Here is a 23,664-nt window from a genome sequence, read left to right on the forward strand (position 1 = left end):
AAGTGGACTGAGGCCTCCTGACCTGTGCGTCCCTGCAGTGACCAGAGCCCCACCCAGGTCCAGCCCGTGCTCTGCCTCTTGCAAGCTAGTGATTCACCTCTGATGAGGGCTTCCCAGGTGGCGCTAATAGTAAAGAACCCGCCCGCCAATGCAGGAGACCTACGAGATGCAGGTTCATCCCTGAGTGGGTAAGATGCCCTGGAGGAGGGCATGGTCACCCACTCCAGTATTCTTACCTGGAGAATCCCATGGACAGAGGAGCCTAGTGAGTCTCAAAGAGTCAGACACAGCTAAAGCAACTTAGCATGCATGCATCTCAGATGGGCCCGGATCACAGTGCTTTGCCCAGATCCCCAGGGGAACCCCCAAACCCACATGGCTAGTCTCCACCTCTGGGCCAAGGATCACTCCCTTCAGCCCTCCTCCACCCAGCCAAGCTCCACTTCCTCCCAGAAAGCTCCCAAGGTAAGCCAGCCCCAGGCTGACTCCTCTACCCAACATAAGTGCCATCCATTTTCTTTAAAAAGATGTTCCTCTGGCATCTCCCTCAACCATGAAGCTGGCGAGAACAGAGATCATGGCCCCAGCCCGGCCTGGTCCTGGATAAGAGGCAGGTGCTGGATAAGAACCACCCGACAGCTAACAGGCCACAAGGCACCCAGGGAGACCCGGGAGAAAGAGGGGTGGGGGGGAGGGCAGACACTTGGGAGATTCAGAGCAGAGTCCAAGAAGGCAAGGGGCCTGGTGGGCACAGAGAAGGAAGGACAGGAGCAAGACAGCAGCGGAAGGAGAGTGAGGCCACTGGGGCCAGACTCACCTCCCGCCACCTGCCCACGGGGCCAGAGCCAGGCTGGGCAAGGAGGTCAGAGTGACCAGCAGCGCCAGGGTGAGGGTCACACCATGACGGGGCAAAAACAAAGGCTGCTGTGAGCTGGGGAAGGGGAGCCCCGGCCCAGGGGAAGCTTGGCATAGACAGGTCCCTGTACCCGAGTGTCACCTGCATGTCTGTCTGACCCTAATCGGTAGCCCTGCTCTGGGTGTGCGGTGGGCTGGGCTGGGGGCAGGCCTGAACCCCCATCCTCAGAGACTCCAAGTCTCGGATATTCCTCTGGGCATTTTGCTCTTCCTGCCTGAGAAGTCAGCTGCTCACCTGGAAGCAAGGTTGAGGCCTCTGGATGCAGGGTCGGGGGTTAGCGGGGGAGGGGAGGAGCCCTCCAGGGTGCCCAGGGCTAAGGTCGGGCGGGGGCACAGAGGGTGGCAAGAGTGGGTCCAGGAGCCAAAGAGGGTGGTGAGCAGCCCGAGGTCTGAGTCAGCTTGGCAGCAGATCCCTCTCCCCCTCCCCCTGGGCCTGGGGCCCATCCCACGCCCAGGCCTGAGCTCAGAGTTATATATACCCCCCAGCTGGGCCACTCGCTTGGGCAGAGAGCCCTGTCCACTCCCCGGTGAGGCCCCGCCTTGGCTCAGCCCCCGCGCCTGTAAGAGGAGACGGGGAGCTGGGAGAAGCCAGCGTCTGGGCCCCGGGCAGGATGTGTACCCGAGGAGGACAGGTGCTGTGGGGGCTGGGTCGGTCACCAGACTCTGCAGGGAGGGGTGAAGGCCCCCCCTCCAGTCCCCCTGCCCAGAGCCTGACCCACCTGAGCCGGGGCCAAGCGGGAGCTGAACTGGCTTCAAAGAGCTCACCGGGGCCACTTGGGATGACAGGGAGTGCTGAGCAAACCCCTCAGCCCCCACTTACTACCTGAGCGACTCGGGGACTCAGCCTCTCTGAGCTTCTCTCTCTGCATCTACAGAGGCTGTAACCCCTCCCTACTCACCCCTCCCCACCAAAGACGGTCGCGATGAGACTCTGGCCTCCTAGGCCCATCTCCTCTCTTCCTCCTCCTGGATGGCCCCCCCACCCCTCTCTTCCTCCTCCTGGGTGACCGCCCCACCCTCAGCCCCTCTCTATCTCTGGGCACACGGGAAGGAGGGCCACCAAGGACTCCAGCAAGACCCGCACTGTGGGCCAGATGCCGCCTTCACCTCTCTTCCCCCACCCATCGGCTGCCCTCCTGCCAAAGAGAATTCCACCCCGGGGCCTGCCGAAAGTGTGCCTGCCTTTCCCAAACCCTGCCTCAGTCGCATTGCCAGGGGACTAAGCTCAAGTCTCCCAACCCCCACATCTCTCTACGTGAATACAGATAGAAATAGCCACCCATAACGACTGTCAGTCTGGTCGAGGCTATGGTTTTTCCAGTGGTCATGTATGGATGTGAGAGTTGGACTATAAAGAAAGCTGAGCGCTAAAGAATTGATGCTTTTGAACTGTGGTGTTGGAGAAGACTCTTGAGAATCCCTTGGACTGCAAGGAGATCCAACCAGTCCGTCCTAAAGGAAATCAGTCCTGAATATTCATTGGAAGGACTGATGCTGAAGCTGAAACTCCAATATTTTGGCCACCTGATGTGAAGAACTGACTCATTTGAAAAGACACTGATGCTGGGAAGGATTGAGGGCAGGAGGAGAAAGGGGATGACAGAGGATAAGATGGTTGGATGGCATCACCAACTCAATGGAGTTGAGTTTGGGTAAACTCCAGGAGTTGGTGATGGATGGGAAGCCTGGCGTGCTGCGCTTCCGAACGGAAGTGAACGACTGAAAAAAATGAAGCGTTTACCCAAACGTCCATCAACTGAGTAAACAGCTATGCACTACGGGGTCCATCCATATGACAGAACGTGACTCAGTCTTCAAAAGGAAGGAGGTTCTGACACCCACCACGTATGACGTGGAGGAATCTCGAGGACACGACGGTCACTGAAACCAGCCGGACACAGGAAGACAAGCACTGTGTGATCCCACTTACGTGAGGGCCATAGAGGAGTCACAGCCACTGAGGCAGAAAGTGGATGGCAGGTACCAGCGGCCAGGGGCTGGGGGTGGGGGGGAGTGGCAGGTGAGTGTTCAAGGAGGACAGAGTTTCAGTCTGGGAGGATGAGAAAATTCTAGAAATGGATGGTGGGGATGGTCACACACCGTGTGAATGTACTTAATTTCACTGAACTGCACGCTGAAAAATGGTTATAATGGTCAATTTGATGTTCCATATACTTTACCATCATACACAAAGGAACAGCCGGTCCACAGCGGCCCTCAAACACTGTCCAATGGCTCTCCACGGTTTGCAGTCCCTTGGGGTCTTCCCCACATGGCAGTGACCTCAGCTTCCTCCCCACGCTGAGTGCCTCTGCCCGCCTGTGTTTGCCAAGCCCTCTGTCCCTTGAAAGCAGGAAGAGGAATCCTGCCAGGTGCCCAAGAACCCATCACAGTCCCACCAGGGACCTGCCAGCTCTGCAGCCACCCACCTGCCCCTCCCTGCACGCCCTGGCCTCTTCTCACCCTCATCCCTCAGCTTGTGACCCGCAGTCACCCCACTCTCCACCTGAGCAGCGGGAAGCACCCCGGCTACCAGAGACACTTCCTCCCCAGCTCCGTGGGCAAAGCCTCCATGAAGCAGCCCCACCTGGACCACGGATGCTCCACGCACAGTGCTGCCTCCTCCATGGAGCCTCTGCAGGGACCAGAAGTGAGAAGCAGCCACCAGAACAGAGGTCAGGCAGGGCGGCCCAGCGGCTGACACAGGGCCTGAGTAGAGCCACGGCGGAGGGGCCAGTGAGGAGGGATGAGCAGCTTTAACTGCTGACCGAGGAGCACACCCGGGGTCCAGAAAGGACCTTGCTTCCCCAACAAGCAGGGGAGAAGGAGTCCTTTGTCCTCACAGGTGAGGTGCAGGTGAAGGGTAAAGGAGGCAGGGCTGTGTGGCTCCGTGGCACCCCGGGCCAGTGAGCAAGAGGCTTTGGGTTTGGTCACTTGAATTGAGTTGAACAGTATCCCCCCAACATTCATGTCCACCCAGAGCCTCAGCACATGACCTCATCAAGAAGCAGGGTCTTGACAGACATAATTAGTTAAGATGAGGGCATATTGAATATAGGGCTTCCCTGGGGGCTCAGTGGTAAAGAATCCACCTGCCAATGCAGGAGACACAGAAGACGCAGGTTTGATCCCTGGGTCAGGAAGATCCCCTGGAGAAGGAGATGGCAACCCACTCCAGTATTCTTGCCTGGGAAATCCCATGGGCAGAGGAGTCTGGGCACATATTGGATTAAGGTGGGCCCCCGATGTCTGGTGTCCTGATAAGAGGAGAACAAACAGAGTTTCGGAGAGGACAGCCATGTGACAACAGGGTCAGAGACGAGAGTGATGTGGCCACAAGCCAAGGGCACCAGGGCTGCCAGCTGCCACCAGAAGCCAGGAGGGAGGCACAGAACACATCCAACCCCACAGACCCCCTTGGGTTCAGACTTCTGGCCTCCTGACCCTCCAGAGGATACATTTCTTTGTCTAAGGCACCCCTTAAATTTGTGGCGATTTCTTACAGCAGGCCTAGGAGATGAGTTGAGTCAGCCCCCAAGACCCCCTCACAGTTGATGAAGCATCTGTGCTGGGGGGAGGGCATCTGGCTTGGAGCCATCTCATTCAGGGCAGAGGGCGACCCTGGGAGCAACACCCTGAAGCACCTCCTTTCCTGGGAATCACAGCACGGGAGCTGGAAGGCTTCTGTCAGTCACAGAGACTCCCTTGCCTGCCCAAGACCCATGTCTCAAGCTGGGTGTCCTGGGGGAGTTTCCAATGGCTGAGCTGAGCCTCCCAACAGCTGTTACTATTTGCTCTGCTTCCCCAAAGCCTTCCTTCAAGGCTATGGTTTTTCCAGTAGTCATGGATGGATGTGAGAGTTGGACTATAAAGAAAGCTGAGTGCCGAAGAATTGATGCTTTTGAACTGTGGTGTTGAAGAAGACTCTTGAGAGTCCCTTGGACTGCAAGGAGATCCAACCAGTCCATCCTAAAGGAAATCAGTCCTGAATATTCATTGGAAGGACTGATGCTGAAGCTGAAACTCCAATAGTTTGGCCACATGATGGGAAGAGCTGACTCATTTGAAAAGACCCTGATGCTGGGAAAGACTGAAGGTGGGAGGAGAAGGGGACAACAGAGGATGAGGATGGTTGATGGCATCACTGACTCGATGGGCATGAGTCTGAGCGAGCTCCAGGAGTTGGTGATGGACAAGGAGGCCTGGTGTGCTGCAGTCCATGGGGTCACAAAGAGTCGGACACGACTGAGCAACTGAACTGAACTGAACTTGCTTCCCCAGATACCGTATCTCCCACCCAAAAATCAACACAGAGCCTGGATGGGAGCGGAGTTTGGGGAGAATGGATACATGTATATGTACGGCTGAGTCACTCTGCTGTGCACTGAAACCATCACAACAGTGTTAATCGGCTATACGCCAATCTAACATGGAAAGTTTAAAAAATAAAACACAGTCACAGAAGGCAACACAGCCCCAGGCGAATGGCTCAGTCCACCGGCTGCTGGACACTGAGCATGTTCATGTTCCCAATCTTAATGGCTCAGGAAGACCTAGCCTTCCTGATCACTGTCCTCTCTGGGGACACTCCATCTTCCCCGTTACATGTATGCTCACCATCCCCACCGCCCTCACCTAGCAGGGCAAAGATCTGCCCCACCCTACCTGGTACACAACAGACTCCTGCTTGGGGGAGGGAGGGAGGGAGAAGATGAGCAAGGACATCTTCCTAACACCCTTCACAGTCAAGGTGGGAAGCTAGGAGAAGATCAGGCATTTGCCTGGGGGATGGCGGGAGGGATTTTCCCAGCCTGCCCTGGGGGGATGTTCTGCCACTTTTCCAAGTCTTCCCCTACCACCTTCTTACCAACCTCCACATCCATCCAAGGGCACCTCCTCCAAGATCCTCCCATCCCTTGGAAGTCCAGACAGAATAAAGCAGTGTCCACCTGGGAGGAGTCCCAGGAAGTCACACCCCTCCATCACTTGGTGGGAACCTGGTTGCTGTGCTGAAACAATTTCCGGGACTGGACCCTGAACAGGGGTACGGCTGCCCAGACCCAACAGCCTCCTTACCATACATCTTGCCTTCATCCGACAGGATGATCTTGCGCCGACCGCAGGGTGGGTAGATGGCCAGGGCCTCCTGGAAGCTCTGCTCAATGTCAGGGCTCCACACGCCCTCTGCGTCATTGTCGATGGGCTTGTCCAAGGCCTGGCTGCCCCCAGAGACGTTGCTCCCCTCGGGGGAGTTGGGAGAGCCCCACTCGTTGGAGGTAATGGTGCCGGCCTTGCCCTCCAAGGCTCCGCTTGGAGGAGCGCCCGTTGGACCTGTTTGGGCAGAAACCACCAGGGCATCAGTGGACGAATGTGTGGATGGGGGGCGGGACACCCAGGGAGCGCCACCCCCAGAACTGGGTGCTCCTCCTTTCTTGCCCATTGCACGCAGCTCAGGAGATGGAATAAAAAGGCCAGGGACGCCAGGGAACAGAGTGAGGCAGAAGGTCTGGGGGGTCAAGGACAGGTCATCTTCAGTCCATCACCCTCAGCTTCCCACCTTGTGAGAGCTCAATGACCGGGCCCTGATTGTGGCTCTAAGACCCAAGATGGCACCGGGAGGTCAAAAATGAAGACCAAGTATCCGGATTGTTCTATGTTAAACCACAAAGGGGCAAAAGAATGCAAAATATTGTGCACTTTTGGCGGGAACGTAGAGTAGTACAACAGCTAGGGAAAACAGTACGGATGTCCCTAAAAAAATCGGACTGCCATATGGTCCAGCAATTCCACTTCTGCATATACACCCAAAAGAACTGAAAGCGATATCTCGAAGACATAGCAGCATTATTCACAATAGCCAAGAGATAGAAGCAACCCAAGTGTCCATGGATGGATGGATGGATAAGCAGAACATGGTGTCTATATATTATACAGTAGAGGTGAACCTTGACACTTTATCCTAAGTGAGGTAAGCCAGTCACTAAAGACAAATACACTGTGATTCCACTTTTATGATGTCTGAGAGCAACCGAAGTCATAGAGACAGACAGAATGGTGGTCATCCTGGGGCTGGAGGGGGGAGTAGGTAGGGAGTTGCTGGGTACAGAGTTTCCGTTTTGCAAGATGAAAAAGTTCTGGAGATCTGCTGCTGAACAACAAAAATGTATGAATATACATTTTTTTTTCCTGGTTTTAAGTTTACCTTTTATTTTAAAAAATTTTTATGGCAGTACAGTTGATTTACAATGTTGTGTTAATTTCAGGTGTACAGCCAAGTGTTTCAGTTATACGTATATCCACTTATGAATATACTTTGACATGACTCGACTGTATCCTTCAAAACGGTTAAGATGATTAATTTTATGTGTCTTTTTAACCATAATTAAAATATGAAATTAAAAGAAGCATGCAAAATAAAATGCAGGTCACCATTCTCCTACTGCATCCCAGCTCAGGCTGCTTTTAGAGGAAGAGTCTAACCCTGGCAGATTCTCAGGTGTTAGGGCTTCCCTGGTAGCAGTCAGTAAAGAATCCCCCTGCACTGCAGGAGACCCGGGTTCAATCCCTGGGTCAGGAAGATCCCCTGGAGAAGGAAATGGCAACCCACTCCAGTATTCTTGCCTGGGAAATCCCATAGACAGAGGACCCTGGGGGTTACAGTCCATGGGGTCGCAAAGAGTCAGACATGACTAAACAGCAGCAGCAGCAGCAGCACACACTAATAATCTTAAGGCAGGTTTTGGATTATAAAAACCAGGTGGACACCATTTACCTCCCAAAGCCCAAAATCCGTGGGATTTTCCAGGCAACAGTACTGGAGTGGGGTGCCATTGCCTTCTCCAGAGAACAGTATGGAGGGTCCTTAAAAAACAAAAACTAGACCTACCATATGACCCAGTGATCCCACTCCAGGGCATCTACCCAGAGAAAACCATGATTCAAAAAGATACATGCATCCCAATGTTCACTGCAGCGCTATTTACAACAGTCAGGACAGGCAAGCAACCCAAGTGTCCCTCAGCAGAGGAATGGATGAAGATGTGGTACATATATGCAACAGAGTACTACTCAGCCATCAAAAGGAATGAAATCGTGTCATTTGCAGAGATGTGGTTGAACCTGGAGACTCTCATACAGAGTGAAGTCAGTCAGAAAGAGAAAAACAAATATCATATATTAATGTATGTATGTGGAATCTTGAAAAATGGTATAGATGATCTGATTTGCAAAGCAGAAACAGGGACACAGACAGAGAACAAACATTTGGGACGCCAAAGGGAAAAGGGGGTGTGTGGGATGAATTGGGAGATTGGGATTGGCATATATTGATAATATATATAAAATAGATAGCTAACAAGAACGTACTGTATAGCACAGGGAACTCGGTGCCCTGTGGTGACTTAAATGAGAAGGAAATCCAAAATAGAGGGAATATATGTATATGCATGGAGAAGGCAGTGGCACCCCACTCCAGTGCTCTTGCCTGGAAAATCCCACGGGCAGAGGAGCCTGGTGGGCTGCAGTCCATGGAGTCGCTAGGAGTCGGACACGACTGAGCGACTTCACTTTCACTTTTCACTTTCATGCATTGGAGAAGGAAATGGCAACCCACTCCAGTGTTCTTGCCTGGAGAATCCCAGGGACGGGGGAGCCTGGTGGGCTGCCGTCTATGGGGTCGCACAGAGTCGGACACGACTGAAGCGACTTAGCAGCAGCAGCAGCATGTATATGCATGGTTGACTCACTTTGCTGTACAGCAGAACCTGACACAGTGTTATAACGCGATTATACTCCAATTTTTTTTTTTTAAGTTTCCCTCAAAGTGTGTCTGAGGGTGTCACAATAATACTGGAATGGGTTGCCATTTCCTCCTCCAGGGGATCCTCCTGACCAGGGATTAAACTCACATCTCCTGCACTGGCAGGTGTATTCTTTACTCCTGAGCCATCAGGGAAGCCCAGTAATGAAGCCACTGAGTGGTTGTAACTCAATCCTCGGAGAAAAGGTAGACTATTCATAAAATACGACGAGGAAGATGGTCTGTCTTGGCCTAAGCCCTAGGTATAAAAAAGAATTGTCTTTCCTCAGAATTTGCAGCCAAAGTTCTGCCCTTAAGTGGATTTGAGATCTGAACTTTATATTACAGGAAGCTCTAGTCAATTCACAAAAATAAACAGTGACCCCAGGCTAATAATCTCTAAGTAGACAATCTTAACTTAGACTGCTGAGACCCAAAGCCTAGCTAAAGAATCTCAAAATCCAAAATGACAAATGTAAGAGAAAACGATCTCAGAGCTTCTGAGTGTGGTGACCATGTGAAGAGGTGGGGAGAGGGGCTGCCCACAGAAAGGGCATGGAAGCTTGCTTCCTTCCCCAAGCCACGTCATATGCATCCCTTGCATCTGCTGTTCCTGAGTTACACCCTTTTATAGCAAACTGGTAGGCTGGTAAGTGAAATGTTTCTCTGAGTTCTGAGAACCACACTAGCAAGTGATTTGAACCCAAGGAGGTGGGGGTCTCTGGAACCTCCAATCTATACGCGTGCGTGCTCAGTTGCTTCAGTCGTGTCCGACTCTTTGTGACCCCATGGACTGTAGCCCACTAGGCTCCTCTGTCCGTGGAATTCTCCAGGCAAGAATATTGGAGTGGGTTGTCATGTCCTCCTCTGGGGGATCTTCCCAACCCAGGGATTGAACCCGTGTTTCCTGCATCTCCTGCATTGCAGGTGGATTCTTTACCACTGAGCCACCAGGGAAGCTCCCCAGTCTGTCTATAGTTGGTGATAACCCGAACTTGCAGGGTGAGGGCCGTCTTGTGGGACTGAGGCTTTAGCCTGTAGGATCCCATACTATTTCCAGATAGATAATGTTAGAACTGAGTTGAATTGTAGGGTACTCAGCTGGTGTCGAACACTTGCTGGCTGGTGAGTGGAAAAACACCTAGTCACAGATTGGACTTGGTGACCAGAACTTTTAATGATTAAACACTAAAACTATTACATTTAAAGTCAGAAATAAGATAAAGAATGCTCACTTTCAACACTGAACACTCAACACTGTAACAGAAGTCCTAGCCAACACAGTAGAACAAAAGAGCTCTGCAGGTTGGAAAGGAAGAAGTAAAATTGTCATTATGCTTAGGAATTATGATAGAACATAGAACACTGAAAAGAAACAAATCATTAAAAAAGCTTCTGAGTTCAACAATACCAACATAACAAAATCAATTCCATTTTTATTCCAGAAATAAGAAATTTGATAACGCAATTTTTTAAAATATCCTGTTTAGATACAAAGTCATAATTTTTCAAGTAGTGATAAATCCAACAAAGGAAGAGATCTTTAGAGAAAATGGTAACTGCTTTAAAAGATATCATTTCTGCATGAGACAGGGTGCTCAGGGCCGGTGCACTGGGATGACCCTGAGGGATGGGATGGGGAGGGAGGTGGGAGGGGGGTTCAGGATGGGGGACACATGTACACCCATGGCTGATTCATGTCAATGTATGGCAAAAACCACTACAATACTGTACAGTAATCAGCCTCCAATTAAAATAAATTAATTTTTTAAAAAGACATCATTTCTAAATAAATGGAGAAGAACCTGTGTGTTCATGGAAAACAGTATCACCAAGAGGTTGAATCTCTCTGGATAAATTGTAAAATCAATGAAAGTATGACTAAAATCCCACAAGGTTTTCCACAAACTTTAGTTGATTTTCAAGACACATGGAAGCCCAAGACAGTTCTCAAGTCATCTAACCCACTGCCTTCACCTTGGATTAGACCTTCCCATTCAAACCCGAGACTTCCCTGGGTTCTGGCTGCAGAGTGACCACTCACCAATCATCAGACATCTCCAAAGCTCTTCCCTCTCAACGCGTCCAAAGTCATAAGGCTTGAGACTGAATCCCGCTCCTCCGTCTCTCAGGAGATGACCTCACCATCCGCCCCGAGGCCAGCAGCCAAGGAGTGTGCTTTGACTCCCCCTCTCATCTCCCATCAGCAGTTAGTGACCACATCCTGGCTTTCTCTCCCGGAGCCCTACCCCAGAGCTTCAGCTTTGCCAGTGCTCACCTGGACGACTGGGCCAGTCCAATCCGGACCCCATCATCTTTTCATTGCAGCTTCTACAGAACACGTCTGATCACGTGACTCTTCCATTTAAACTCTTTCCCAGGCTCTTAGATAATGAGATTTTACAAGGCCCTTCCTCCGCTGATTCCGGCTCTCCAGCCATACCTTCTGTCCGTCCACACCATCCTCCCTCTTCTTTGCACCCACCCCAACATGCCAAGCTCTCCCTCTGCACAGGGGCCGAGCTACCTGTGACCTTGCTTCCCACCCCCCGCTTTTCATCCGGCCAATTCTCACCCATCCTTGAGGTCCACCCAAAATCTTCCTTCATTTTTCATTTTTGTTACTGAAGCATCCTTGATTTACAATACTGTGTCAGTGTCAGGGTACGGCCGTTGCAGGCAAACTCACTTCCCCTGGGAGGATGGTCCTAAGCTCAGTCTCTGTGCTCTGGGCACCCTCAGCCCCAGCTCCCAGGTGCAACTTCCCCCCGACCAACACACCGCACCCCCCCAGAGGGCAGGGCTCGTCGTCTTTCTCTACTAAATCTTCCGCACGCTGCACACACTGGGGCACAGAAGGACGAGCACACGAGTGGCTTTGGTGCGTGTTTGTGGATTAATGATTTCTCTGTGGAAGGACACAGGGTTCTGTTTAGTGTCAGGAAACACAAGAAAATCTCAGCAACCTCTGGGCCTGGGCACGCCCGAGGGAGGGCTTGAGTATGTATGCAAATCCCTTTGGAGTTTATCCTGGAGGCTGAAAAATGAAAGGATGATGCCTGGGAATCAAGAGTCCCAGGATCTGGCTCCTGTTCTACAAGCCGCTATGACCATGGACAAGTCCCCGTGTTTCCCTGGACCTCAGCCAGCTCACCTGTGAACTGTGCAGGCAGCTCCTCCCTGCCCCAGCAGAGCCTGTGGCTCTTGACCTAACCCCCAGTCTCCAAAGGAAAGAGAAAGTGTCAGTCACTCAGTCATGTCCAACTCTTTGCGACCCCATGGACTGTTGCCTGCCAGGCTCCTCTGTTTGTGGGATTTTCCAGGCAAGAATACTGGAGTGAGTTGCCATTTCCTTCTTCAGGGGATCTTCCCAACCTAGGGGTTGAACCTGGGTCTCTTGCATGGCAGGCAGATTCTTTTACCAACTGAACCACCAGGAAGCCCAGTCTCATTATTAGAAAGATCTCAATAAAAGCTATAAGTTCCCAGTTCTTTGGAAAAGTTCTGAGTAACCAGCATCAGTGGTCCCTAGGAGGGAGCCAGAGTTTGCCTTGGGTGGGGGCAGAACTGGAGGCCTCCGGGGCAGGCCCTGGGACCAAGTCAGGGATTATTTTTGTTCCTCTGCTGGTGGCACCTGGCCCAGGCTTAACGAGGCCATCTGTCCCCTCCAGCTCCTCCTGGCAGGCCCCCGAGGGCCTCTGGGGAGCGCTGGGGGAGGGGCAGGGGGACCCTTCTCCCAGATGCTGCTGGCTCACCCCACTCCATACCCTTCTAGCCGCAGGCAGAGGCTGTGTGGAAGCTCTGTCACGGCCGTGGGCTGAGACAGGGGGAGAGGCCAGGCACCCGGTCTCGTGGGCCAGGAACAGCAGGCCACACAGGGCTGGGAGCAGCTCCATTTTGGTAACGGATCCCAGGTCCAGGACCTCGGGTGACCGCTGCCCAGCTCTCCCCAGGGCGGACCCAGTGCAGGGCCTCGGCAGACCTGCCTTGTGGGGCAGCATCTGGGGCCACCTCCCAGCTTGGGGAAGGAAGGACCTTGGGACCACAGTCCCTGCTCTGCCAGGGGCACACAGGACATCAGGGAAGCTGGAGCACCCTCCTATCATCTCCTAACTTTCTGGCCTCCCAGACACTTGCTGTGTTTAGTGTTCAACCCCAGGAGAAAACCTAGGCATAGCCAGGAGACACAACACCTTAGATATTCCACATTATTAACTAGCCAGTTTAATTATTATTGGGATTTCCCAGGTGGCTCAGTGGTAAAGAATCTGCCTGCCAAGCGGGAGACGCGGGTTAGATCCCTGGGTCAGGAAGATCCCCTAGAGAAGGGAATGGCAACCCACTCTAGTATTCTTGCCTGGAGAATCAAATAGACAGAGGAGCCTGGTGGGCTACAGTCCATGGGGTTGCAAAGAGTCAGACACGACTGAGCGAGTGAAGAGCAACAGCCGTCCTGGCCCAGACTGGAAATGATGGAGAAGGAAACTTGGGAAGTTCATAGGACTTGCCTGGTATCACCCAGAAAGTTAAGGAGAGACCGTTAGGACAGGGTCTGGGGCTCCTTCCCAGTCACGAGGATAGGAGCTCTGGGATCCAGGCTAAAGGTTGCAGCCACACAGGACTCTCGGGAGGGGGTCTGACATCCTGCCCACCGATGCCTCAGCTCTCACGCTGCTCCTCCTCTCCTGGGGGCCTCTGGAAGAACCACCTCCTGCATCCCAGTGACTCCTAACTGAGAAGCTGGGAGGAGAAGAAAACATGGGGTTTCTTTCCAGAAACCACTCCCAGTCTTCCCGATACAGGAGGCCCAGGTGTAAAGATACAGGAGATGGGGGAGTTGTTCCTATTGCTGCATAGTTGCTCAGTCGTGTCCGACTCTGCGAGCCCATGGACTGCAGCGCGACAGGCTTCCCTATCCATCACCAGCTCCCAGAGCTTGCTCAAATTCATGTCCATTGGGTCACTGCTCCATCCAACCATCTCATCCTCTGCCGCCCCCTTCTCCTCCCGCCCTCAGTCTTTCCCAGCATCAGGGTCTTTTCCAATGAGTAGGTTCTTCGCATCAGGTGGCCAAAGTATTGGAGCTTCAGTTTCAGCATCAGTCCTTCCAATGACTATTCAGGGTTGATTTCCTTTAGGATTGATTGAGGTTGACTACAGTAATCTGGGGTAGGGAAGCGGGTCCTGTCCACCTCAACCCCAAACAGGGATCCTTCTTCAGGCTGAAGGACTTGGCTGCAAGGCCCGGTTATCAGAGCGTTCATATGTGCTAAGTCGCTTCAGTAGTGTCCGGCTCTTTGTGACCCCATGGACTCTAGCCCACCAGGCTCCTCTATCCATGGGATTCCCCAGGCAAGAATACTGGAGTGGGTTGCTATGCCCTCCTCCAGGGGAACTTCCTGACCCAGGGATCGAACCTGCATCTTATGTCTTCTGCATTGGCAGGCAAGTTCTTTACCACTAGCACCACCTGGGAATTCCAGTTATCAGGGCAGGTGGGGTCAAGTCTCTGAACCCCAGGTGCTTTGCCCGACCTGACTCAGTTGTTACAGAACCCACAGAACATCACATTGGATGGAACGCGAATGTTTTTCATCCAACAGACATCAGAACTGGGACAAAAATGGCTCTCCCATCATTACCATGGCTACTGCTGCCAGACTAGGCTCTGGAGATTGGACCCAAGCGTACGAGGACCACAAAGTCCTGCACACACTGAAGCAGGTAGAGACCTCCGGTGGGCTGGACTGGGGCCGAGGGGTAGTCATCTCGGAGGCTTTGCTGCTCTGACCTCACTCCTGAAACTAGATCTGGAGGGAAATTCAGGACCAGTGGGTTCCAGCCTTCCTCCAGCCCCGCCCACTCTTTCCTCCAGCTCCTGGTATCCTCACCGTCTCCAAATTCACACATATCACTTTCCAGAGGCCAGGCCTCTGTACTTAATTCTGGACACCAGTCCATCTACAAATATCTACTGAGGGTGGAGAGAATGGGAGAGGTCAGCAAAAGGGCACAAAACAGTTAACCTCTAAGAATAAGGTCTGAGGTCTAATGTCTCACAAGGTGACTGCAGCTGCTAGCCCTGGATTGTACAACTGAAATCTGCTAAGAGAGTAGCATGTAAATCTTCTCACACACAAGAGAAAACTATGTGAGCTGAGATGTGTTAACTAACCAGATGGAGGGGACCCTTTCGTAGAGTACACGTACATTAAATCACCAGATGTGTGCTTGAAGTCTCTTACATTTCCAGATGTCAATTATGTCTCAAAAAGTTGAAACTGGGGCTTCCCTGGTGATTCAGATTTTCCAGATGTCAATTATGCCTCAAAAAGTTGAAACTGGGGCTTCCCTGGTGATTCAGATGATAGTGAACCCGCTTGCAGTGCAGGTTCGATCCCTGGGGTTGGGAGGATCCCCTGGAGAAGGGAATGGCTACTCACTCCAGTATTCTTGCCTGGAGAATCCCATGGACAGAGGAGCCTGGCGGGTCACAGTCCATGGGGTCAAAAAGAGTTGGACACGGCTGAGCAACTAAGGACCCAGGCAAAGCTGAAATGACCTACTGGATGCCAGGCTTGAGGTCCAAGGTTACTAGGACATGGTCCTGCCCTCTACTTCCTTCAATCTAGGCGTCCAGGGGTCCCTGTGACGGTGCAAGTACAGTCATCCTTTATTATTCATAGACTCCATGTTTGCAGACTCGCCCATTCACTAGAGTATGTAACCCAGGTCAACACTGGTGGTGCTTCCGGGTCACTTGGATGCATCCCTGAGCTGTGAGACCATCACTCTTGAACTAGCTGAGGTCCAGCGAGGCTGCCCTGCCTTCCAGTTTCAGCTCAGACCCCAAACAAGCATCCTTTCCTCAGTCTATTTAGTGCCACAACTTTGACATTTCTGTCTTTTTTGTTGTTGATCTCATTGTTTAAAATAGCACCCAAGTGAAGCGCCGGGGAGCTGACTGGTGACCCCAAGTGCAAGAAGGTCGTGACACGCCTTACAGAGAAAATCCGTGCATTAGATAAACCCTGCCCAGGCATGAGCGATGGCGCACTTGGCCGTGAGTTCAATGTTAATGAATCAACAGTCTATAATCAATTATGTCTCTGGACAGAAATACAGATAAAACAAGGTTACGAATTAAACAGATGACAAAAATGTTGCAACCAAGGACTCACAGGACCCTAACCCGAGTCTGCCCTTGGAACTCTGGCTCTGTACCTGCTAATTCATGTTCCCAGTGACGCTATGGACGTCAGGAATGACAAGAATCCAGTGTACCTGGGAGAGTACCATTACAGGTAAACATCTCAGGCAGAGGGGAGGATTCTAACAGGCGCCAAGATCAAGGCCCTGGGAAAACCAAAGTTGGTGGAGAAAAATGTGCCCAAAGGCCCCAAGACAGCCAAAAGGTGGAGACAACCCAAATGTCCATCATGAGCTGAAGGGATAAACGAAAGGTCATTTATCCATACAGTGAATTATATTATTCAGCTTTAAAAAGGAGTTTTTTTAAAAAGATGGGGGGCAGGAGGAGGGGAGATGGTGTTCCAGTCGATAGGACTTGGCACTTTGACTGCTGGGGTCCAGTTTCAATCCCTGGTCAGGGAACTAAGAGTCCACAAGCCACACAGCATGGCCAAAAAAACATTTTTAATAAAAAAATAAAATAAAAAGGAATGCAATTCTGATACATGCTACAACATGAATGAACTTGAGGACATTATGCTAAGTGAAATGTCAGACACAAAAGCACTGATATTCTGTGATTCCACTTGTATGAAACACCTAAAACAGGCAAATCCATGCAGACAGAGAGCAGAAGGCAGGTTATGAGGGGCTGGGGGTTGGGAGAAGTTACGATTTAAAGGGGACAGAGTTTCTGTTTGGAGTGCTGAAAAAGTTCTGAAGACGGAGGCTGATGGTAACACAAGATGCCACTGAACTAACCACACATAACAGTGGTTAAAATGGCACATCTCAAGTTGTGCGTATTCCACCACACTTTTTAAAAATGAGCAATGGCAACCCATTCCAGTATTCTCGCCTGGAGAATCCCATGGACAGAGGAACCTGGCGGGCTATATAGTCCATGGGGTTGCAAAGAGTCAAACACGACTTGGTGACTAAACAACACTCACAGGAGGCCAGCAAAGGGCCTTTTGCAAAAAACCACACAGAGCCGGGGGCCATGATGCCCAAACGCCCCCACGGTCCCTTTGCAGTGGGCAGTACCCCCTCCTCCCTGAACCCACGCAGCTCTGAAGAAGCTGAGCATGAGGCCGTGTGGTCCACCATCAAGTTCAGAGTCTCAGGACCTGGGTTAAGGTCTGCCTCTGAGCGTTCTGCAATTACCTCCTGAAGCTCCTGCGTCCTCACCTCAGAAACCAAACCAGACACCCACCCCTTGCAGAGCAGTGACAGGGACCGCATGGGATAAACTGCAAAGCCCTGGAGGGTAGCAGGGCGCCCCTCCCTCTCCTTTCAGTGGGGATGTCGACTGCATCCCATTTCTTGACAGGACAGGATGGGGAGAGGGTGGAAGGGAAGAAGGCAAGAGGAGCAGGCACAGACCTTCCAGTGTGAACGTGTGCTGGAACCAAAGTCACGGAGAGCCAGGCTCGGCCAGGAGGGCGGCGCTGTGGAGCCAGGGTCAGAGGCCTGACTGGGCCTCACACTGGCCAGGGGATACCGACCTGGCAAGCCACGACTCTCTGGGGCTACATCCTTGCAGATACACAGCAGAGGCAGTAACGATCGTGAAGAACAGGATGACTCGTATCCACAGACACGGCACCTGGCTGGCTCCCAGAGGAATGATGGATGGATGACGGAGGAGGGGAAGGACAGTGAGGAGCATTGCCCCTGGACAGTGGGAGGTGAGGAGCAGGAGGGGTGAGGGGCACGGAGAGAGGTAACTGGAGGAGAGGGAAGCAGGCCAGAGGGAGGAGTCAGCAGGGAGGGACAGAGAGGCTCAGAGAAGCAAAGAAAGATGGGAGATAAGATCCCTGAGCAGATACAGGCTGAGGCCCATCCCCAGATGCCCCACCCCCCCAGGGGCAGCAGTGTCAATAAGGGCGAGGCACCAGCACGCCACCCCCTCAGCTCTGACCCCAGCCCTCCTCCCAAATGGCCAGGCTGTGGGTGTATGTGGACCAAGCCCTAAGGCATCCAGGAAATGGGTGCCCAAGGCCCTCCACCCCCACCCCACCCTGGGGGCCTGCCTTGGGGCCCCCAAGGGGCCTTGATGAAGCAGTTCTGAAGTCCCTCTGATCTCAGAAGGAAAACAAACTAGTTCCACGTTCAGACCTGGGGCCATGTCCCCTCCCTGGACCTCAGAATCTCCCCAAAGACAAACAGAAGAGCTGGGGAAAGTGGAATATTGTTCATGGTGAAAAGAAATAAGCTGTCAAATCAGGAAGAACATGGAGGAGGCCTACAGGCATATTCCCGCGGGAGGCCCACCTGAAGCCATCGAGAGAGGCTACGGATGCAGGACCACGGCTACAGGACATCCGGAGAGGGCGACACTGTGGGGACACGCGAAGCTCCACGGAGGGATGAGCGAGGGGGACACGGGCGCTCTGGGGCACTGAAGCCAGCCCATCCGATGCTGCAATGGCGTGTGCGTGCAAGTCACCTCGGTCGTGTCCGACTCTTCACAACCCTATGGACTGTAGCCTGCCAGGCTCCTCTGTTCATGGGATTCTCCAGGAAAGAATACTGGAGTGGGTTGCCATGCCCTCCTCCAGGGGATCTTCCCAACCCAGGGATCGGACCCGGATCTAATGTCTCCTGCATTGGCAGGCGGGTTCTTTACCACTAGCGTCAGTCACCTGCAATTAGATATTTGTCCAAACCCACAGAGCACACAACACATACATCAGACCCTAATGTAAACTGCGGCTTTCAGTTAATAACGTGGCTTTCAGTTAATAACCTAATAGGGGAGGGGGTGGGTACTGCCACACTCCAGTGCTACCCGCCTTCCCCTGCAGAGTGCGGGATGGTGCCCAGCAGTGGCAGTGGTCCTGGGCACTGCCTCAGGACCCAGGCAGTGCCCAGGCTGGGCACCCCTGCAGCACAAGGCCCCGCCCAGGGAGAAGAAGCAGGTAGGAGCCCTTGGCGTTGCTGGGAGAGTACCCCAGGAACTATGACATCAGGGAGCCAAGGGTGGGGGCAGAGGGAGCCCCATCCTCAGCTCTGACCACTGTCTGGTCATCCCTGGGCAAGGCCTGCCCGGCGGAAGAGTGAGGACCCTGCATGTGGGCAGCACCCCAGCCCCCAGCACACAGGAGTGGGATGGGCTGGATGGAGCTTGGAGAGAGGCAGGAGGCAGCACCCACCCCACCCTGGGTCATTTTCATAGGAATGTCCTGATGTCTCAGAGCCACCCCCCACCCCCACCCCCGGACCAGGGTAGAAATTCCAGTGGCCAGAGCCTTCGGACTCCAGGCCGAGGTCACACAACCCAGGACCCACCCTAACCCAGAAACTCACCCTGTGATTCCCTCCTGCTCCAGCCAGACACGAACCAGGCCCCCGCTCCTGCAGGCCAGCAAAGGCCCCACCTCCATACCAGGATGCAAGGTCATCTCGTTCGGAAACGAGGCCATGTACGCGGCTGATACCCAGGCTTCACACAAGGGTTTGTTGTTCTTGATGGGCTGCCCCAGCCTGGCCCAGTGGCCGCAGGGAAGTCTATCGCGGCCGGCCAGCATGGGCACCTAGAAGATGCCACGGGGGTCTCCTAATCTGAGACAGATGCTATGCGGGGCAGGACCTCACAGAAGACCAGGTTCACTTCTTACCTTATCAGGAGGTCTTTCTCTAGGGGACTCCCAACCCCTACCTCAGAGAAACCCTAGAGAAAGGTCAAGGTTCAGGATATCAAATTCATGCACCACACCCACCATCTTTTTTTTCACACTTTATTTTTCCATTTTTATTTTATAATATCTTAGTAAAGTTTATGTTGTTTGTTGTTTAGTCGCTAAGTCGTGTCTGATTCTTTGCCATCCCATGGACTGCAGCACGACAGGCTTCCCTGTCCTTCACTATCTCCCAGAGTTTGCCCAAACTCATGTCCATTGACTCAGTGATGCCATCCAACCATCTCATCCTCTGTTGTCCCCTTGTCTTCCTGCCCTCAATCTTTCCCAGCATCAGGGTCTTTTCCAACAAGCCGGCTCTTCACATCAAGTGGCCAAAGTATTGGAGTTTCAGTTTCATCATCAGTCCTTCCAATGAATATTCAGGGTTGATTTCCTTTAGGATTGACTGGTTTGACCTCCTTGCAGTCCAAGGGACTCTCAAGAGTCTTGAGTTTATAACAGCATATAGATGGATCATTATACATGTTTCTGGGCTTCCCTGGTAGTTCAGAGGGGAAAGAATCTGCCTGCCAATGCAGGAGACGAGGGTTCAATCCCTGGGTTGGGAAGATCCCCTGGAGGACAGCATGGCAACCCACTCCAGTATTCTTGCCTGGAGAATCCCATGGACAGAGGAGCCTGGTGGGCTACAGTCCATGGTGTTGCAAAGAGTTGGACACGACTGAGCGACTAAGCACAGCACACAGCACAGCATACATGTACCTATGTATGAATATGTAATAAACTGGATAGAGGAAATAAAATATTCACTTTATTTTAGGCTGGAAGATCTTTATAGAGTTATGCTGGAAGATCACTTAGTCCTCTTCCAGTTATACCCAATTGTGATTTTTTACTTTTCTGATTATTTAAGAACATTTTCTGACATTTAAGAACATTGTCTAGGAGCTTCCCTGGTAGCTCAGCTGGTAAAGAATCAGCCTGCAATGTGGGAGACCTGGGTTCGATCCCTGGGTTGGAAGATCCCTTGGAGAAGGGTATGGCAGCCCACTCCAGCATTCTTGCCTGGAGAATCCCCATGGACAGAGGAGCCTGGTGGGCTACAGTCCCTGAGGTCACAAGGAGTCAGACACGACTGATCGACTAAGCACACAAGAACATTGTTTACAATAAGATGTCAGGTTGTTAAAAACACACTGGGATGCGATATCTAAGGTAATAATTATCTTAACAAACTGACGTGTAGTAAGTACCAGAGACTAGGGACAGAAATAGCACTGGAAACTCCATGGATGAGAACGAGATGACAGGGGCTTCCCTGGTGGTCCAGTGGCTAAGACCCTGTGAGTCCAGTGCAGGGGGCCCGGGTTCAATCCCTGGTCAGGGAACTAGAGCCCATACACCTTAACCAAAGATCCCATATGCTGCGGAACAACTGAGCCCGTGAGCCACAACTATTAAGCCTATGCTTAGAGTCCCTGTTCAGTGACAAGAGAAGCTCACACGCTGCAAGTGGAGAGTAGCCCCCGCTTGTCGAAACTAGAGAAGGCCTGTGCCCGAAGGAAGACCCAGAGTGGCCAAAAATAAATACATTAAAATGTTTACAAGATTGAAAATAATAAACTTATAAATGCTGCTGCTACTGCTGCTAAGTCCCTTCAGTCGTGTCCGACTCTGTGCAACCCCATAGACGGCAGCCCACCAGGCTCCCCCGTCCCTGGGATTCTCCAGGCAAGAACACTGGAGTGGGTTGCCATTTCCTTCTCCAATGCAGGAAAGTGAAAAGTGAAGTCGCTCAGTCATGTCCTACTCTTTGCGACCCCAGGGACTGCAGCCTACCAGGCTCCTCCGTCCATGGGAGTTTCCAGGCAAGAGTACTGGAGTGGGGTGCCATTGCCTTCTCCGAAACTTATAAATAAATACATATAAATAATAAACTTAGAAAAAAGAATGAGATGATAAAGCAGTATTATTCCTGATAAAATTAATCACCATGTTCTCAAATAACAGGGTTTTTTTGTTTTTTGGTTTTCTTTTTGCTTTCTTACACATATCTCTTTTTTTACTGGAGTATAAGTCGTTCAGTAGTAAAGAATCTGTCCAGGTTCAATCCCTGGGTCAGAGAGATCCCTTGGAGAAAGAAATGGCAACCCACTCCAGTATTCTTGCCTGGAAAATCCCAGGGACAGAGGAGCCTGGCGGACTACAGTCTGTGGGGTCGCAAAGAGTGGACACGACTGGGTGACTGAGCCCACGCAGCTGCTTTCCAATGCAGCGTTAGTTTCTGCTGTACAGCAAAGAGAATCAACCCACCATCTTCTTTTGGAAATTTTCTCCTTAAGCGAATTTTCAAAAAAATCTATAAATCAGACATCTGAGAAACGACTTGTAACCAGAATATTAAAGACAAAACAATCAAAAGAAAGAAAAAAATAGGCAAAAGATTTGGACAGACATTTCCCCAAAGAAATTGTATGAATGGCAAGTAACTAACCTGAAAGGATGCTCCACAGGGTAGTCAACGAGGAAATGCAAATTAAAACCGTGACCTCGATGAGATTCCACTACACACCCTGGGGGATGGCGCAAACAAGCCAGAGGGAAAGGCTATGACAGACACTGCGATGGAGCTCCGCTGGGAAGAACGCAAGACGCGACACGTGGGAAAACAGTTCGGCAGCTTCTTTTTTAAGATGTTTTTTTGATGTGGTTCTCTCTTTTTTTTTTTTAAGTCTTTATTGAATTTGTTAACAATATTGCTTCTGTTTTATGTTGTTTTTGGCCACAAGGCATGTAGCATCTTGGCTCCTTGACCAGGGATTGAAACCATCCTCCTTACGGTGGAAGCATAAAGTCTTAACCACTGGACCACCAGGGAGGTCCCTTGGCAGCTTCTTACACCATTAAACATACATGCAGGGTGTGACCCAGCAGTCCCACTCTAGGCATTTATCCAAGAGAAACGGAGGCCTGTGTTCACGAAAAAACCAACACGTCAGTGATGATAGCAGCTTACACAATCAACAAAGGCTGGAAATACCCCAAGTCCTTCAACCAGCCAGTGGCCAAGCACACCGTGGGATGTTGTATAATGAGGTCCTTACAACTCAGCATCTTCTGACCCACACGCCACCTGGTCGAAGGGAGGGCCCTGCTAGTGAAGCCCACAGAGCCCAAAGCTTCATGCTGTGTGATTCCACAGGAGGACAGGACCACAGGAGTGAGAGGAGATCAGGGAGGGCGGAGTGGGTGAGGGGCGATAGGGCTACAGTATCGGGCAGTTGTCTGGGGAGATGGACAGTCATGGACCCTGATTATGGTGGCCACCACCCAACTCTGTACATCTGTCAAAGTCCATAGGACTGAGACTTCCCTCGTGGTCCAGTGGCTAAGACTCAGCACTCCCAACGCAGGGGACCCCCATTCAGTCGCTGGTCAGGGAACTGGATCCCATGTTCTGCAGGCCGGATGGAAGACTGAAGATCCCATATGGCATAACTTAGGTCCAGCAGAGCCAAATAATTCAAAAACAAAGAAAAAAAGCCCACAGGACGGACACAGCACGAGGAGAAAACTCTACTGCAGGCTGACAGGTAAACTCTTAACAAGTCCTCCCTATTCTGCCCAGAGGCCCCCAAATCAACCTCGTCATGAGGCCCAGTGATCTCCCCCACTTCCCCTCCCCACTGTCTCATGACCACAGCCCCGCAATCACTACCACTTCTGTCTTCTCGAAGACGCTTCTCCCACTCGCTTCCTCCCTCCCTCTCTCCTTCTCTCTGTCCCTCTTACACACGCCCACACACACAGCTGTCAAATACCCATCTTTCAAAGCCCGCCCGAGTACCTCCTCCTCCATGAAGCCTTCCCTGGCTGCTCCCTCTCCGAGTGGGAATGAATCCTCTTCCCTGGGCACCCCCTCAGCACTGATCTGTGCTTCCCCATCACCCTCCTTGGCGCACCCCCACAGGCTCTCAGTGTTTGCCACTCAGGGTGTCTCCACTGCCTCATGGGACACCCCTCGAGCACAGAGACCAGGCCCTCCCTTCCAGGTTCCCCCCACCACACCTGGTCCAGGGCCTGGCACACAGTGGGTGCTCTGTGACCACTGTG

General features: G+C 52.0%; 1 protein-coding gene across 6 annotated transcripts in view; it reads right to left on the minus strand.

Annotated features, from left to right (window-relative positions):
- The window catches only part of TEAD4 (TEA domain transcription factor 4), a 67,652-nt gene that overhangs the window by 30,810 nt on the left and 13,178 nt on the right, over window positions 1–23,664 (minus strand). For 5 of the 6 annotated variants that reach the window (XM_086402401.1, XM_086402400.1, XM_086402404.1 and 2 more), the window contains one exon: window positions 5,992–6,246. In XM_086402401.1, coding sequence (XP_086258527.1) covers window positions 5,992–6,246 — 255 coding nt within the window. Of the gene's footprint in view, window positions 1–5,991; window positions 6,247–17,290; window positions 17,787–23,664 lie in introns of those variants that run through there. The other variant, XM_086402405.1, reaches the window with a different exon arrangement.

Source organism: Bos grunniens, chromosome 5, assembly GCF_055505025.1.
Source record: "Bos grunniens cultivar Pamir isolate PY7600 chromosome 5, Bosgru_T2T1.0, whole genome shotgun sequence".
In the NCBI taxonomy this organism is placed as follows: Eukaryota; Metazoa; Chordata; class Mammalia; order Artiodactyla; family Bovidae; genus Bos; species Bos grunniens.